At 39.0% G+C, this 19355-nt stretch overlaps 2 protein-coding genes across 8 annotated transcripts in view; one reads left to right on the top strand and one right to left on the bottom strand.

Annotated features, from left to right (window-relative positions):
• Positions 1-9479, top strand: part of anapc11 (APC11 anaphase promoting complex subunit 11 homolog (yeast)) — a 48630-nt gene extending 39151 nt beyond the window's left edge. The window contains exon 5 of the mRNA XM_043714818.1: positions 8058-9479. Within this exon, the coding sequence (XP_043570753.1) occupies positions 8058-8129 (72 nt within the window). The 3' untranslated portion in view covers positions 8130-9479. The remainder of the gene's footprint in view (positions 1-8057) is intronic.
• card14 (caspase recruitment domain family, member 14) overlaps positions 1-19355 on the bottom strand; it is a 98702-nt gene that overhangs the window by 26252 nt on the left and 53095 nt on the right. For all 7 annotated transcript variants that reach the window (XM_043714814.1, XM_043714813.1, XM_043714809.1 and 4 more), the window contains 6 exons: positions 16145-16297; positions 12843-12962; positions 10846-10976; positions 9695-9783; positions 3761-3839; positions 2572-2761 (listed from right to left, as the gene is read on the bottom strand). In XM_043714814.1, the coding sequence (XP_043570749.1) occupies positions 2572-2761; positions 3761-3839; positions 9695-9783; positions 10846-10976; positions 12843-12962; positions 16145-16297 (762 nt within the window). The remainder of the gene's footprint in view (positions 1-2571; positions 2762-3760; positions 3840-9694; positions 9784-10845; positions 10977-12842; positions 12963-16144; positions 16298-19355) is intronic.

Below are 19355 nucleotides of genomic sequence, written 5' to 3'. Positions count from 1 at the left end.
TTCCACCTATCGCATTTCCAACGCCCCTCCCCCAAGTCCCTCCTCCCTACCTTTTATCTTAGCCTGCTGGACACACTTTCCTCATTCCTGAAGAAGGGCTTATGCCCGAAACGTTGATTCTCCTGTTCCTTGGATGCTGCCTGACCTGCTGCACTTTTCCAGCAACACATTTTCAGCTCATCCTCCCCTTAATATGTTTCATCTTCCTTAACATGAATATCTGCTGTACGTCCTCAATTAACCCCAGAAACTTCTGTCATTGCTGCTCTACCATCTTTCCTGCTAGCCTTCTCTACTAGTCGACTCTGCCAAGCTCCTCCCTTATGTCTTGTACAGGGTAGTTATCTTTATTCAATTGTAATACTGTTTCATCTGATTCCAGCTTCTCCCTCTCAAACTCCAGGGTGAATTCTATCATATTATGGTCACTGCCTCCCTGGGGATTCCTTCACCTTAAGTTTCCTAATCAAGTCTGTCTCATTACACATCACACATCCAGAATTCCTGTTCCCTCATGGGCTGCACCATAAGCTACAGCAAAAAAACGATCTCATATACATTCCACAAGTTCCTTTCCTTGAGATCAACTACCAAACTGATTTTCACAGTCCACCATGATTATTTTAATATCTTTCATACGTATCTTTTTTATAACCTGATTTGTTTTCTTCCACACATCCTGATTAATGCTAGGAAGGCTGTACACAACTCCCACCAGGGCACTTTTCTCTGAGCCTTTCCTCAACTCTACCTACACAGTTTCTTCTATCTCTATATCATTTCTTGCTATTGATTTAGTTTCATATTTTACAAACAAAGCTGCCCACACCCCCAGCCTCAATGCTTGTCCTTTCCAATAGAACATGTACCCTTGGATATTTAGTTCCCAGTTCTGATCCCCTTGCAGCCACATAACTGGTACCTACAACATCTTACCTGCCAATTTCAATCTGCGCTACAAGCTCATTTACCTTTTTTCATATACTGCTTGCATTTAAGTACAATGCCGTTAAGTCCTGTCTTGACTGCCTTCCCCTTATCTGCTGTGCCTGAAGTTAGTTTCCATACTCGGTCCTATTACTTGTTTTGGAAACTTCAATAATCTCTGCTGAGCCCATCTCCTTTTAGTTTTTTCCCTAATTATCCATGCAACTGAACACACCCCAGTCCCACTGTTCAAATCATCTACCATCTCATTATTTTCCACTATTAATTTCTCAGACTCATTTGCAATAGGACCAATACTTTTTTTCATTCACTTTTTTTGAAAGAGTAACTCTGCCTATCTATTTTTGTATTTCTAGCTAGCCTTTTGATGTAGTATAAGTTTTTTCTCCTTACTGATCTATTGACTATACTTTGCTGTATTCAATATTGTATCCAATCTATCCAAGCTTGCCATCCATCTTTGTGTTTTTCTTTTAATTTGATACTATCTCTAACTTCTTTAGTTAACCACAGATGGTAAGTCCTCCCCTTGGAATTTTTGTTTCTCGTTGGAACTACTCTGTATTTTAAAGCATCCTCATAAATATTTGCCACAGTATCTCTGTTTACCAGTCCCGTAACCAAATTTGACAGTTCACTTTAGCTAGTTATGATCATGCTGTCATAATTGTTCTTATTTTAATTTAAAATATTAATCTTGCACCCTCTTTCTCTCTCTCTCTCAAACTATGGAAATTTAACCCTTTTGTGATCACTGCTACCTAAATGCACCTTCACTATAAGGTAATTAATTAATCCCTATCTCATTGCACAAAACCAGATCTAGAATAGCCTGCCATCTGGTTGTTTCCTGAAAGTGTTGTTCTAACAAACTATCCTGAAAACATTCTATGAGCTCCTCACCTGGGCTTTTCGTCCATCTGATTTTTCAATTAAAATCCTCCATGACTTCCATCATGCCTTTCTAACAAGCTCCCTTTATTTTTTTCTTTATACTCTAACTGTCAGGGGGCCTGTTCATCACTACCACAAGTGACTTCATTAGAATTGAAATAGTAAAGTTCAATAAATGTTATATGTGAAATATAGATAAAATTAGGTTCTTAGAAAGTGAGAAGAATTGCCCTTACTTACCAAATTCCCTGTACCCCATTAAAAATCACACTCAACAGAAAGCAGTAAGCATGAAAGCAAACATTTTAAAGTATTGAATAAATGTTCAATAAATGTTCAAATGTTTCGATATAGATACTTGTGTAATTTCCACGTATCTCCAAGGCATAGCATACAGCACTTGACATACAATAGTTCCAATGAGAAACAAAAATTCCAAGGGGAGGACTTACCATCTGTGGTTAAATAAAGAAGTTAGAGATAGTATCAAATTAAAAGAAAAACACAGATGGATGGCAGGCTTGGATAGATTGGATACAATATTGAATGTAGCAAAGAATAGTCAAAAGATCAGTAAGGAGAAAAACTTATACTATATCAAAGGGCTAGCTAGAAATACAAAAATAGATAGGCAGAGTTACTCTTTCAAAAAGTGAATGAATTAAGTATTGGTCCTATTGAAAGTGAGTTTTATTTTAGTTTCAGTGACAAGCGTGCCTGTAACGTTACCATCATGATCTGAAATCCTGGCTCAAGGCCACAGGCTATTGCTGGAGATCCAGGTTTGATTTTGTGAATGAATATTCCAGTTGAATTCCCACCAATTATTTCAATTTGATCCAGAATTCCATCTCCATTGAATTTATATGAAGATATTTTGCTCATTAACTTCATATGAGGAGGTCCTCGTAGAAATGGCCTACAGCAAAAAAACAGAATTTGGGAATTAGAATTCACTCTATTGAGAAATTATTTTCATTTTCATTTTATTTCACATATTGGAAGATCAAATAAAACACAAAAAGTATCAGGAGCATACAAACAGTACTGTTGTCAGACATTTTCACTTTCACACATGAAGGTAAGGCCTCTTTTAAGGAAACTAGTATCACTTCCAGAAATGTGAGGTCTTTATGAAATTAGATAGGGTCAACAATGGAACACTTGGATTATTTCTGTCAAAATTGATTAATATGCTTGACCCAGGTATCCTTTGTAGATGTTTTGTTGATAGCCTTTCCCTTTGATTGTATGCCTCCTCCAACTAATTAGCAGCAATGCTCTTAAATAGAACTTTGTTTTGGAGGAGCCAAATGTAATAGTGAAAATATCATCTATAAAGAATGGTATAATTTGCAAAGTCAACTAATGTAAATGAACAAAACTTTAAAAATATAGCAAATCTGGAGACTGTGTTGTCTGTTATCCTTCATGTTGAAGGCGAAATTGTGTGGTCACACCCTTAAGGATAAGAATACTACTAATTCAACCAAACTGTCAGTAATCTGATCTCACCGTTATATGGCATTATAAGAGAACACTTATTGCTATGAAGTTACCATAGATTCAACATATATGCCCTATACCTAGAGGATGAAAAGATGGATCATACTAGAACCCTGGGCCTACTCAGAGGATTATATGATTATAATGTACAATCTTTAGACAAGTCCATTACGCAAAAATATATGGTCCATCTTAACACATTTGTTAAAAAGCTGAGATTAAGTGTTAACATATTTTATGCAAAGAATGAAAGGGGGAATGTAGTGATGATGCAGCCTAGACTTCATTGTTTACTGCTATTACTCTATTTAAAGCAAAATCTTTCTTTTATTTCTCCTCAGCAATATGGAAGAAAACATTTGAAAAACTACTACTTTGATTTTACTTAAATAAAATAAAATGTATTGTTTACCAGTCTTGTTCAGGTGGTGTGGTGGCTCCAGTCATAGACAATAAGCTTTCAGGTGATGGTTCAGACTTTTTGAATGGTACTGAAATGAATTTGACACAATTTAGATTTGATTTGTGCTGATAATTAATGCTCCATTGCACTTACATTCTTAGTCCATTTTCACTGACCAAATAAGTCAAATGCAAACTTAAAAGAAATACATTCCTTTACCAATTTAAATGTGATACCTTTATTTGTAAGTTGAATTGTAGCAAAGTATGTACACCCACAATATGGTGCAAGCTTTCTTTGCAACTTTCAGCAAATAACTGGCTCATAGGATTGATTTTGAAGGTACATTTCTGCACTGATATCATCAATATTAGCTGTTATTCATTTGAATTATCAGCTCAAGTGTTGCAAAACATGGCCAGACAATCTCTCTGAAATTTAAGTGTCATTGCACTCCTACCTATTACACACATTATCTGAAAATGTTATATCTGCACCAAGTAGTGATGTAGTAGGTGATAGTGCAGAGATGCAGTGCAACATGAAAGGATGTGGGTTTGTGCTCATCGTTCCTCACATGATCTTTATAAGTTTCCACTCAAAAAGCTGATGCATAGCTTAAGTCAGTAGTTATCCACAGCAAAAGCTGATATGCATTAGAAGTTGACTGATTAGGAACATAACAGGTTTTTAAGATGTACTGTGCTGCTATTAGGGTCCTTGCCTTGCCTAAAATATTTAAAGTAATTCAGGAATAAATTAGAATTTGGTAAAATTCATAGATAATCCAAAGAAAGGAATAGTTTGTTCTGATGCAGTCACCAGATTTGAAATGTTAACTCTGTTTTCTTTCCACAGATATTGCCAGACCTGTTGAGTTTTGCCAGCAAATACATGTTTTTTTTCCAGATCTCCAGCATCTACAGTTCTTTGTTTTATATTAAGGAATACTTTGTATTTATTTAATGCTTTGTTTTTTTCATAACTCTCAAACATGCCTATGTATTTTATATTATAATGAATCAACTTGAGGAGCAGTCTAACTTGTTATGTGGTAGCAGGAAGGGTGGAGGCAACAGTTATGTTTGTTGAGGGATTCAAGGGACTACAAACGTTTCAGGAGAAAATTCAGAGATAGAATAATGACAGATTAAATTCAGTGATGAAGAATGTACAACCTATTTAATAGTCATTGCTGAACTAGCTGAAAGAGACTTGGAAGCAATGGTAGACTCAAAAATGAGCATGGCCAAATATTATGTGCAGCAATGAATAAAGATAACAGGAAAGTGCTGCACCAAATAAGACCTTTTAAGGAAAAGTAGATGATTTACTAACAAAAAATGCTAAGCTAAATTTGGAACATTATTTTTGAAGGAATGCAGATCAGGATTAATAGCAGGAGGCACCATTAAATCACAGTATAGAAATATAGCTAATATAGGAAGTAAGTATCCTGAAATCATTCGAGACAAGTGCCTGAAAATTCGGTTGTGCTCTAAAACAATCATAGAGGTGGGATGGGTAGGGATGGTTTGCTGGTGGAACAGTATGTGGTACATGCAGCTGGTCCTTTCATTCCAGTGGGAAGAGATTGCAGATGACCTTAATGACATGAGCTTAGCTATCTTAATTCTCATCTGCATATTGTTTGCCCATATCCACCACATTCAGCCTCAGTACTCACAAGGTGTACCACTCCCTGTTAACCTTCACTCTCTCAAAATCATTACATGACATTTCAATCCATCTCTTTCTCCTCCGACTCACTCATTCTGCATTTCTTACTTACATCGTGAATGCAACCTAAACTTTCTCTTATGGACCACATGCAAACTATTTGATCACGACACACACAAGAATGTCATGATAGGGCAATCCTGTTTTTCTTGTAGAAGAAAATCTTCAATTACATGTAATAGGAGGCTGAGGCTGCAGGTCAATTTCCTGTGGACATATAGGCCATCTCAGGGAGGGGCAGAATCACGGCTAAAACGAGTGGCAGTGTTGAAGAAGATGTTGTGTAATGTTACTTTTACCCTTCTTGCTCCTATCTCATGCTGCACAATCCTCAGCAAACTATTTCTGCTTCATCATCCATTCATTGATTGCTGCTTTCTCTTCACAGTAAAACTTAAGTTTCATTTCTCCCTTTCATTTGAGGCACAATTTTTTTGAGGACAGAGCAACCCAAATGATTGGTACGCAACAATTTCCTTCACCACCGATGCAAAAAATAGCAGCTGTTTAAACCACTTACAGAAAGCATTATGGCAAATCACTGAGGCTTCTTAGCCAGCACCTTCCAAAGCTGCAATCTCTACTACCAACAAGGACAAGAGCAGCAGCTGCTGTTTCCTCACCAAGACACAAACCATCCTGACTTGGAAATATCACTGTCACAGAGTCAAAACATCCTTCCTAACAACATTCTGGGTCTTCGTACACCAAATGGACAGCAGCAGTTCAAGAAAACAGTTCACCCCCAACTCCTCAAGGGCAATTGGGAGTTGGCAACTCCTAACATGGGCAGTAATGCTCACACCTTATGAATGGGAAATAAACAAGATATGTTGGCTTCCCTGTCACACTGAAGGAACAGAAACCAGCTTTCTTGAATGTGCAGAGTCATTTCAGCTGACTTAACAGGAACCACTTCAGAGACTGACACCAGAGAAGCTAAATCTTCATTATTTGAATTTTTTTGTCACAAGTTTTGCAGATGAAAGGAAGGAAAATCAGACAGCACAGTGCCACTGTAGAAAATAGATACAGAATTGAATGAGCCAAGCTCTGAAGAAGGCAAACTGGCATACATTAAAAGTGCTAGATACACTAAGTAGCCTGCAAGTAATAATTTTATAAAGAAAGTTTGGCTTCATGGGTTTCGTGCAAAGCTTGAAGAACATTCTGGCCAACATAGAGTAAGTGATCAGCTTCATAAACACAACAATGGATCCTCTGCTGATGGGTTTCATGGCAGTGTACTTAAGGATCAGAGAGCTGTCACCTAGGCCTCCAAGCCAATATTGACAATGAGTTCTAAACTATCACATCACATCACTACAACTATTCTCCCACAGAGCCATAGAGTGCTGATGACATGACTGAGAAAGGTGTCCAAGGGGCAGGCACCTGCAACAACAGGTTTGATCTTTTGCCACTCATCCTCAGCACCCATGTTGGTGCCCCACAGCGATCTGAGGCAGATTGTCCCAAACCACAATGAGATGCTGTAGTTAGAAGATAACACCCCCTCCCTCCCACCACAGCCCCCTGAAGTGCTCACAGATGTTTCCCACCTTTAAAGTTATATGCATTAGGGAGTTCCTCCAATAAACCACTATATAAATAAATGAACACAGAGTAAAAGCACTAAAAGATTGCACATGCATATTTTAAAAAATAATTTCTGTTCAGTATTAAATACGGATGACATTGAGCTGTTGGACTTTATTTTGTTCTGACTTTGATGTTGCTAACCATGATGTGGAGGTGCTGGTGTTGGACTAGAGTGGACAAAGTTAAAAATTACACAACACCAAGTTATAGTCCAACAGGTTTATTTGGAAGTACTAACTTTCAGATACTGCTCCTTCGTCAGGTCCTGTTTGGGACAAAATCCACTAGGTTGGAATGAAGGAAAACAATTCAATGATGATAGTTCTGTTTATGTTGATGAAGATCTTAGAACTGCCTCTATATTACGTATGGGACTAAAGTAATCTCTGATGAGAGTAAAGACAGGACCTCATGATAACAACCACAAATTTGGCCAATTGTAAGGGCTATTCTGCAAATATCTCCTTAGTGGTCCAAATAATGGGCTTGCTCAGCAGCATTTCTGATTGGCAAGCACTTTAGATATGCTTGGTTCCTGATAAGAACATGAACTACAACTGAAGAGATATCCCTTGCCAATATGTAGTCAGCTTTTGACCTGGCAATTTGTTTGAAATAAAACATCACAGAAAACCGATACAGGCTGAATGAATCATGATTGCTACCAGGAAGCCAGGCACTGACCTACATGGCCTGTGGTCACAAACAAGCTATTCAGAAAGATGTCAGATTGGTGAAGGTATATAGGCAAGACAATGTGGCTGCAAGTTTTGAGACTTTAGATTACAGAATGTAAAGCTCCCGGATATAAATTCAAAATGGTGGCGGAGTAGCAGGACTGAGCCCAGGGCTCATCCACTCCCAATTGCTTCCTGTTTTTAAATTTTCTTTTCTTCTTTTAACTTTTGCTCTTTTCCCTTTTTTTCTTTTTCCTTTCATTTCTTTTCTTTAATGCCTTTTTCAGCAATTTGACGACATCAGCGAGAGTGGATTGTGCATGGAATGGCAGCAGCCACTCGACCGTCAGAGGTGGTAATGGGATCAGAGGCAGCAGCCTCTAAGGCTCTTCTAGGAGATCAGAGGAGGCAGTGGGAGCAGGCCTTTCATGTAATGGTAGCAGCCCCCTGGCCGTCCTGGCAATTGGATGGAGCAGCAACAATAAGATGGCTCCTCCCAGCATTTGGAGGCAGTGGCGGCAAAGGTCTGCTGTTGATCGGAGGTGCGGTGACATCGTCAGCAGTAACAAGAATGTGGCTCCTAGACTGCAAGGCCTAGACTGCAGGGTGTGGATGGGCCCAGGTGCCTGCATTGGTCGCTAAACTTTCTAAGCACCTTTATGGAGAGAAGACTTTAAACTTTAAGATCTGAACATTTTCTTACCTTCTGGCTCTTTTTCAGTTGTTTTTTTAAAATTCTGGTTTTGTAACTAAGATGGTGCCAGAGAATGGTGATTTTGTATTGTGCACTTTTCACTGGACTCATGTACTCCTTTACTTGAGTACACATGACAATAAAATCTAATTCCAATTCTATCCATTGAGAAAGTAATATAGCTGTTCCTCCAAGACTGGAGAATTATGATGAACTCCCTGACAGAACAGGGAAAAGCAAACTGGTAGCTATTACTCATAGCTACCGTTCATACAGGAAGCACAGCAGGGTGGAAAGTAATCTTACCTGTAGCACAATAATTGCAGAACAAAGAAAGGAAAAAATGATTAAGGAACAATTGAAAAGAAGTAAGACTGTCTCATAAACATACTTTATTTTCTGGTTTCACCCACTAACCATAAAACTGTCAACAGTTTAGGAAAATGTAGGAAACATTTAATGTTTAAATGTTAAGTGTTATTTAACTAGATCATATGTTTGGATCTCTTGAAAACATCAGTCAAGGAAAGGTAGATTGGGTGACTGCTTCGCAGAACAGCTATGTTCTATTCGCAAAAAAAGAACCTGAGCTTCCAGTTGCCTGCTACTTCAGCCCACTACTTTGGTCCCTGGCCAACACCTCTGTCTCTAGCTTGCTGAAGTGCTATAGCAAAGCTGGACGAACAGCATCTCATTTTGCACTTGGGAATTCTACAGCTTTCTGGACTCAATGACGAGTTCAACAACTTTATGGCTTGAGCTCTCCCATATCCTTACCCCAGATCTGACACAACAGACCCTTTTATCACATAGTCTGCTATGACACACAACCCATTGTTAGTCACTAATAGTCCCCATTATAGCTATTCATTCTTCTAGGCTGATTGTTATCCACTTCTTTGTCTGTTCAACTGTTCATCTTTCCCTTTGGGCTCTATCTTCACCTATCGTTTACTCCTAAACCTCTCCCCCCACCTCCATTGTCTTCTGTATAAAAACCAACCTTTTCCTAGCTACCACCAGTTCCGAAGAAGGGTCATTGGACCCAAAATGTTAACTCTTGATTTCTCTTCATTGATGTTGAGATTTTCCAGCAGTTTCGGTTTTTGTTTCTGATTTCCAGCATCCACAGTTCTTTTGGTATTAAAAAATTCCTTACTACCAGGCTGGTGAGATTTCCATCATATTTTGTTATATACCCAGATCATGAATGAGAAAATGAAAACTCACCGACATCAGGAATATTTTCATTAGAACTGCCTGTGTCAGTGCAATCGTCTACTGATGTGAAAACATCATCATCAATAGAATGTCTGTTGCTGTGAAAACACAAACAAAAGATTAAAGTTATCCAACCGCAGAAGTCTTCTCCCAGAGTTTTGTCTTTTCTCTGCATTGATTCTTTTTATGATTAATGTTCCATGGTGATTCCTGTTACCCAAATGGTCACATTCTTCATATTTGAACGTCAGTACTGGGCGCTGGTAAACTATTGGCTAATCCTGATAGCTCTCCTGGATAAGATTGAGATATTAAAAACCCTGGCTGGCTATATCCTTTGCTGATAGAGGGAGACTGTGGTTTAAGATGGTACCCTCAATTCAATCCTCTCTAGTAAGAACCATACAGTTGTGGGATTGACATAAAACTTCAACTGGTCCACTAATGTCCATCAGTAATGTCCTTTAGGGAATGAAACTTCCATTTTTACCCAGTTTAGTGCCTTGCTGAGTCTAGCTAACTGGCATAGACGAACAGGAGGTTGGAAGAACACAGCAAGCCAGGTAGCATTAGGAAGTAGCGAAGTCAATGTTTCGAGTATTAACCCTTATTCAGTACTGGATGTGGGGGTGGGAGAGTTACAGATAAAGAAAGGGGAGGGGGAGGTGGGGGCGGAGCGGGGAGGAGTGGTGAGGTAGTGATAAGTGGACAGAATAGTGGGTATGACCTGCTTTGTCAATGGGAGAGATGAATCCAGTTGGTAGCTGAAAGAAATGATAGGTAGGTGGAATAGAAGGGAGGAGGCAGGGCTGGAAAGGGAGCTCTGGGATGGGTGCAAAGGTTATTTGAAATTGGAGAACTCAATGTTAAGTCCTCTGGGCTGTGGGGCTGTCCAGGCGGAAGATAAGGTGTGGTTCCTCCAATTGCATCTCAGGAAGAAAGCCCAACACCACCTTCTCAGAGTAGTCAGTTGGGCAATATATTCCAACCTGACAAGTAAGGCCCATATGCTTAGAACAAATAAATACATATCACCTGCTAATCCTCTTGCCTTAGTGGTGAGTCTAGACTCACAGAAAGAAAGTTTCTTAAAGTATAATGCTAATGATGTTTTATGCAAGTTGCTATCATCAAATAAGTATGTATGCTATTTCCCTCACCTGAATGATTCTTCTCCAGTATTTTCAGTTTGGCGTCTGTAAAGAGATTCCCTGCTGGGTGGCTCAGCAAAGGAAGAATTCAGTCTGCTCATTGATTCACAGCTTTTGGCTTTCTTTAGATGCATAGGAAGCTGTAAATGAAACAATATGGTGTTTCAGAAATGTAATGAAAAACAATTATGTAAAAGACTCATGATAAAATATTGGGAATCTAGAGTGAACAGACAAAATCTTAAAATTAGTGAAGAAATTTCACTGTGTAATCTGGGGCCACTTTTGCCACATCAAAGATGCTGTCGTAGAAATCTAGAAATCTTTCTTCAAAAAAATGTTGAATCATTTGAAACTTTCACGACTAAATTCAATGGATTTTTGACTGGTAGGGTTATTATTTGGAGGTACTGTGGTGCTGTGGTAGTGTCCCTGAGCTAGAAGCTCTGAGTTTAAGTCCCCATTGGAATGTCATGGCCAAGAATGATGTATTCATTCTGTAGAGAAAATGAGGTCTGCAGATGCTGGAGATCAGAGATGGAAATGTGTTGCTGGAGAAGCGCAGCAGGTCAGGCAGCATCTAGGGAACAGGAGAATCGACGTTTCGGGCATTAGCCCTTCTTCAGGAATGAGGAAAGTTTGTCCAGCAGGCTAAGATAAAAGATTCTGTAGCCAATCAGGTTGGTAATCAACCTGAAAACCTTCCGATATACTTATGACAGATAATAAGAGTTGGAGAGTCTCCAGTCAGCCAGAGTCAAGCATTGACAAACCACTGCAGTAATTTTTCAAGTAATACCATGGGTCAACACATAGATATCCATGGTCAGTAATATACTCTTAGAACATGGTATCTAATGAGACAGAGAAAGAGAGAGAAAGAGTTATTAAGGGATATAGATCAAAGCTCAGAAAATTAGGTTGAGATACAATGGTACAGGACTGAATGACCTATTCCTATGAGCCATGGCAGTTTCACATAACTTCCAAGTAGCACTCTCCCTCACAGACTCTGACAGTACTTCAAACAAAGATTTTGATTTTAAATTGTGCAAAAGAAAATAAACTAGGAACAAGTCACAAGTTTCATTCTGCATCAGGTTGGAAATTATTAAAAAAGATTTGGAAGAAACGAAGATAAATATTTGAAGAACAGAAAATGACCAGCTATTCCATTTTGTCTGTTCTATTCTGTAGTAGTAAAAACATCCGTACACTATGTCAGTACCTGATGCTCACAGATCCAAGACATCTGATGGAAAACAAGAGCAGCAACCCAACCTGATTTTTCATCTTCTTAACTCAAGGACATTAGAGTCAGTTGCAAATCTCCAGAACTTGTCTGGGTTGAGTTCAACTAACTCATCAAGGGAACAGAGTTGAATCTTAACCCTTCAATATCTATGTGACTCAGTGACATGTCACAAGATGTATCTATGTATTTATATACATGTTCACATATTTGTGAGCATATCTCTCTGTATGACTACTTATAATTATATCTGAATTAAAATTTACACTAGAGCCAAATGTAAAACTACTGTCCATCTGCAAGCAACAATATTTTAAGAAGCTTCATGAAGGCATTAACATTTTGTGATAGATGACTCACCAAACAAAGCAATTTCAGAAATATGACAATTTCTATAATGTTCATTACGGGGAAAGGTCTGGGCACCAGAAGATTACTTAATGGAGAAAGAAATAGAAGGGTGTGTTTTGAGGGGTGGGGAAAGGATGTTCTTATGATGCATAAACACAGGTATAGGCTAGTTAGGCTGTTTGATCTGTTACTGTGCAATGCATTATATGTATTATTCCATTATTATGTTAAATGGAAGTTTAAATCCAAATCCTTTTTAAATTTTAATGTCAGTCTAACTTACTTTAATTGCAAATGTGAATAATTTCCAGGAGAGACTACAGAACTTCAGCAGCACAATGCTCTCTCTCTCTCTCTCTTTGAACAGTTATTCTAAGTGTATTAAAAGTTTGCTTAGACATACGTCACATTGACTGCTACAACTGCTGTCATCACTGTCATAGCTGATGGTCCTGAGATTCACTGCTTGAAGACGCTTCAGTTTGGGTTTTTCACGTGGTGGAGTTTTTTTATTTATTGCTTTCTGTCAAGGATTAAAGGAAGAAGAAACAAAAGTGAATTTTATCTTGTGTTCTTCATATTATTTGGATTTTTCAAGTGAATAGTAAATAGTAACCATCACTAAAACCACAAGTTTCATCAAAATGCCATTGATTAAAATGAAGTTTATTCATCCATCATAGTGATAACTGAGCCTATCATTGGTATATTAAAGATTATGCTTTAGGTGCCTGGTTACACCCAGCAATATTTTCATAGACAGAGTCACCCAGCATGGAAAGACTCTTTGGCCAATTGAGTCTGCATTGCTCTAGCTACATTAATCACACTTTCCAACACTTGGCCCATAGCCTTGAATGTTATGACATTTCAAGTGCACGTTCATATATTTCTTCAAAGTTGGGAGGTTGCCTGCTTCAATCACCCTCTCAGACAGTGCATTCCAGATTCCCCTACATTCTGAGTGAAAAACATCTTCCTCAAGTCCCCTCTAAACCTCCTGCCTTCACTTTAGATTTATGCCCTATTTTTATAAAGGCAAACAACTGCTTTATATTCACCCTGTCCATGCTCTTCATAATCTTATGCACCTCAATCAGATCCCTCACCGAGCCTTCTCTGCTCGGAAGAAAGCAACCTGAGCTTATCCAGCCTCTCTTCATAGATAAAAATGTTCCAAACCATGCAACATCCTGGTGAATCTCCTCTGTACCTCCTCTAGTGCAATCCTTCTCAGTGTCCAGTTTTATTCATTCACAGGATTGTAGGGATAGCCAGGCCAGCATTAAATGTCCACTCCTAATTGTCCAAGGGGCAGCAACAATGCTGAGGGTCTGGACTTCACATGTAGGCCAGACCATTAAGGATGGTAGTTTCCTTTACTAAAGGTCATTAGTGAATCAGATGGGCTTTTGCCAACAATTGACAATAGTTCTACAGTTGCCATTGGACCATTAATTCCAGATTTTTATTGGATTTAAATTCTACCATGGCAGGATTTGAACTGTGGTCCCTAGAACATTACCTGTGTCACTGGATTAACAAGGAGAAACTGAGGACTGCACATGCTGGAGACATAATGCCACTAGGCTATCACCTGCTCATTGTTGCTCATTGCTAGCTATACAACTCTGAATGAGTGATTTCATTTTCACAGCCTCTGAGAAGAGGAAGGTCTAAATTGTAAACAAAGCTCAGCAGCATGAAGTTAAATTGGAGAACAACATGTTGTGAGATATTTGTAGATGGTCATATAAGAGATGTTTTGGCTCAGTGGTAGCACTCAATTGTGTCAGCAGGTTATGTGTTCAAATCATTCTCCAGAAAAGATTAATGTGGTGCCAGGGGAGTACTGCTAAAGGTGTCATCACTTGGATGAGGTTTTAAACTGAAAACCTCATCTGCTCACTTGTGTGGAAGTAAACTATCCCAACAACACTATTCTAAGAACAAGAGGGTTCTTTCAGTGTCATAATTAATTCCTCAAACAACACCAAGACACAACTGTTCCAAAAATTTACTTCATGGCTTTATTTGTGCAGATTGGTTGCCATTTTTCCTATATCACAATAGTCAGTACACTTTAAAATTATTGTTAACTATACTACACTTTCGGACATATTGTGAATTTTGCTATATAAACTTATCTTTTTTTTCATCTTTGAGTACAGGAGTTAGGAAGTCATGTTGAGGTTATACAGGACATTAGTGAGGCCTCTTCTGAAATACTGTGTCCGGTTCTAGTCACCCAGTTATAAAAAGGATATTATCTAACTGGAGAGGGTTCAGAATATTGCCAGGTATGGAAGATTTGTGTTATAAAGGAAGGCTGGATAGGGCGAGACTTCATTGGAGCATAGGAGGTTGAGAGACAATTTGATAGACGTTTATAAAATAATGAGATGTACAGACAGAGTTAATGGTATTTGTCTTTTCCCGAGGATGGGGGATTTCAAGACTAGGGGGCACATTTTTAAGGCGAGGGGAGAGAGATTTAGAAAAGACATGAGATTCAATTTTTTTACACAGAGGGTGGTTTGTGTGTGGAATGAACTTCGTGAGGAAGTGGTGGATTTGGGTCCAAGTACAATGTTTAAATATTTGGATAGATACATGAATAGGAAAGATTTGGAGGTACATAGGCCAGGAGGAAGCAGGTGGTCCAGTTTAGTTTGGGATTATGTTGGCATGGACTGATTGGACCAATGGGTCTTCTTCCATGCAGTATGACTACATGACTATTAGAGGGCAGAAACTAATACTCGTGGAGAATAAATAGCATCACACAAACTGGTTCAATCAAATAGTCTGTTTCTGTCCTGTAACTTCTATGTAGTTCTAAGTAATATCTGGCTTCTCCACTGGCTGTCCACTCCATGCCCTTCCCCCTTCTCTATAAATATGAAATCATCTGTAACTCTTACTCTATTTGCAACAAATCACATTGTTCCCAGTAATGTCACATGGTGAAAGTAAAATGGTGAGTAAATTCAGTAAGTTTTTCTGAAGCAATAGGGACACAGACATGCTAATGTTTCATGGGTGGAGGTGCCATTGACGTAGTGTTAACAAAGAGACCATACTTGAAACTTTAGATGGCCTATTCCTTCCACAGAAATTGACTGAATTGTTGAATGTTTATGCAGCATTTCTTTTGTTTATGGTTCATTAAGATTTGATTCCCAGAGTCTTCAGCCACATAGCTGAGGCTTTGGCAAGCATTATCCTCTGTTTAATATACCTCCAGCTGTTAGGAGTAAGTAAGCATAAGCAGGCCCTTAAGGCTACTGATCAATATCAATCTTGAAAAGCAAAGGAAGTACTAGCCTGGTATAGTGTCACTAGAGTGTCTATGGATAAGGACTCATGCATAGGCCACAACACCATTATGTTGAAATGGCAAACCAGAAAGTGCAACACAAACTGTCACTACTTAAATGGCTCCACCTACTGCAACTCCAGGTCAGGCTCTGTACCCTCTTGAATTCCTGGGATTCCCTGGGCAAAATGAAAGGGAATGTTCCCTGGGTCTCTAACCCTTTTTTCCAACCCTTAGCACCTAAGAAATTTTACATCACTAGGGAACACAAGTCAGAAAAATTAGACTGTATTTTTGGAAAATCATCTTTGGAGATCATATTTGGTCTCTGTCGACCTAAAAGTCTCAGCCTATGTTTTTAGTAGCAACTGAAAGAAAGGTCCTACCTCCTGTTTGTTCTTGTTTGACCTTAACTGCAGCAATTCCTTATTCAACTCACGATACGTGTCCTGTAGTTCAATAACTTGGCGACGACATAGATCTTTGTCCATGATCATTTTGCTGATTTGCAATTGCGCTTCATCCCTGGCCGAATATGCCTGTGCAAAATTAAGAAAAGGTCTTTACTGCACGTTGCCCTCATGATTAGCCTGATATTACAAGAGTTGTTTGTGGCTGCTTCAAAACTTATGCAGGTCAAGGAGCTGTATAGTTACAAAAGTATTTACACTAAACTGATTACTATAGAACAAAGAACATAGAATGTAGAATAGTACAGCACAGTACGGGCCCATCAGCCCTCGATTTTGTGCCAACCTTTTATCCTACTCCAAGGTCAAACTAACTGACATACCCTTGTACTATCTTCCATGTGCCGATCCAAGAGTTGCTTAAATGTCCCAAATGGAATTGACTGTACTACCAGTGCTGGTAGTGCATTCCACGCACCCATCACTCTCTGGGTAAAGAACCTACCTCTGACATCTCAGCTAAAACTTCCGCCAATCACCTTAAAATGATGCCTCCTTGTGATAGCTATTTCTGTCCTGGGAAGAAGTTTCTGACTGTCCACTCTACCTATGCCTTTCAACATCTATCAATTCACCTCTCATCCTTCTTCATCCCAAGGAGAAAAGTCCTAGCTTCCTCAACCTTACTTCATAAGACATGCCCTCCAGTCCAGCCAGCATCCTGGTAAATCTCCTCTGCACCCTCTCTAAAGCTTCCATTTCTTTCCTATAATGAGGTGATCAGAACTGAACACAATATTCCATGTGTGGTCTAACCAGGGCTGTATAGAGCTTCAACATAACTTTGTGGCTCTTAAACTCAATCCCCCTACTGATGAAAGCCAACACACTGTACACTTTCTTAACAACTCTATTAACTTGGGTGGCAACTTTGAAGGATCTATGGACATAGACCCCAACATCCCTCTGTTCCTCCACACTGCCAAGAATCCTGCCTTTAACACTAAATTCTGCATTCAAATTTGACCTTCCAAAATAAATCACTTCACACTTTTCCAAGTTGAACTCCATCTGCCATATTTCAGCCCAGCTCTGCATCCTGTCAATGCCCCAGTACAACCTACAACAGCCCTCTACACTATCCACCACTCCACCAAACCTCGTGTCATTGGCAAATTTACTAACCCACCATTCCATTTCCTTATCCAAGTCATTTCTAAAAATCACAAAGAGCAGAGGTCCCAGAACACTATCATCACCAGTCTTCAGGCTGAGTACTTACCATCCACTACCATCCTCTGTCTTCTATGGGCCTGTCAATTCTGTAACCAGATAGCCAGATTTCCTATTTCCCATGCCTCCTTACTTTCTGAATGAGCCTACCGTGGGGAGCCTTATCAAATGCCTTGCTAAAATCTCATTCACGGCTCTACTTTCATCAAAGTGTTTCCTCACATCCTTAAACAAGGCAACAAGGTTTGTGAAATAGTCACAAAGCCATGCTGACTATTTTTAATCAAGCTATGGTGTTCCAAGTAATCATAAATTCTGTCTCCCAAATTCCTCTCCAATAATTGAGCATTAAGATAATACTCATATGTGCACTGTCTGGCTCCAATAACAAACCTTTTTGATGTTTCTGGCTTGAGTTGAAACTTTATTGCTGGAACAGCACAGCAGGTCAGGCAGCATCCAGGGAACAGGAGATTCGACGTTTCGGGCTCAGGCCCTTCTTCACTGTGCCCGAAACGTCGAATCTCCTGTTCCTTGGATGCTGCCTGACCTGCTGTGCTGTTCCAGCAATAAAGTTTCAACTTTGATCTCCAGCATCTGCAGACCTCACTTTCTCCTTGATGTTTCTGGCTATCAGGCATACTTCTGATTATGCTTCTGGCTATCAGGCATACAAATAACAGTAAGGACATTATTTCATATTCATAATCCAACGTGAAACAGTGGTTAGCACTGCTGCCCCTCAGCGCCAGAGACCCGGATTCGATTCCCACCTCAGGCGACCGATTGTGTGGAGTTTGCACGTTCTCCCTGTGTCTGTGTGGGTTCCCTCCGGGTGCTCCGGTTTCCTCCCACAGTCCAAAAATGTGCAGGTTAGGTGAATTGGCCATGCTAAATTGCCTGTAGTGTTAGATGAAGGGGCAAATGTAGGGGAATGGGTCTGGGTGGGTTGCGCTTCGGCGGGTCGGTGTGGACTTGTTGGGCCGAAGGGCCTGTTTCCACACTGTAAGTAATCTAATCTAAAAAAAAATGAAAAGATATCCTCAAAAATTATGTATCTGGATATTGGAACTAGTTGGGTAAGTGCGATTGGACTATGTGTTAGGATGCAGAAGTCAAATGTTTCAGTCCCACATTGTAACCTGTATGCACTTCTACTTTTAATAATATGCCCAAATTTAAAAAGCTTTAGTTAGCATCACATCAACATTATAACAATAATATCAACAGGATATTATTTCCATACAAGAAACAGATTATTTTATGTTTATGCAAGCAAGCCCAATCTAGGGGAATAGAAATAAATTGTTTTGAAGGGCTTTCAATTGGAAATGTTTGATCAATCTTGGTTTCCAGTTTCTGGATTCTTCTCAAGTGGAGCGCTGAGATTCTTCTGGCAAAATTGACTGTATAAATGATACCTGTTTCATACACCAGCTCAAGCAGTACCATTGTAATAATAACAACATTAATAATGTTTTAAAGATGTTAATTCCTAAATATATAGAGTTGTAACATTATTTATGTCAGTCCTTTGTGTTACCTACTCCAACAATTTCTATCAATATGTATATTAATTGCATGTACCACATTTGCTAATGTTGCATATTCAAACACTTGAATCGAAACACCATTCATACCATCGTCATCTTTCCTATTATTACTTGTTCCAGTTGTGAATATCTAAATATATAAGTGTCATTAGCCTAATTAGTTAAACAGGTCCTTCTTTAAACAAATAGAATTCTCTTTCATATGGCAATAATATGTACTCAACGCGCTTGAAACATATGAAAACATAATTACTATAAGAAGCCCGGTACAGTGATCCATGCCCTTAAATAGATGGATAGCTGCCCTTAAAGGGTTACTAATTAATTTAATTAAGTGAATAATTTGCTGATACATCCTTTGCTGAGCTTTGACTATTTGGCTGAGACATTGAAAAGATGTT

This window comes from Chiloscyllium plagiosum, chromosome 24, assembly GCF_004010195.1.
Source record: "Chiloscyllium plagiosum isolate BGI_BamShark_2017 chromosome 24, ASM401019v2, whole genome shotgun sequence".
NCBI lineage: Eukaryota > Metazoa > Chordata > Chondrichthyes > Orectolobiformes > Hemiscylliidae > Chiloscyllium > Chiloscyllium plagiosum.
This window is presented reverse-complemented; position numbering and strand designations above follow the sequence as displayed.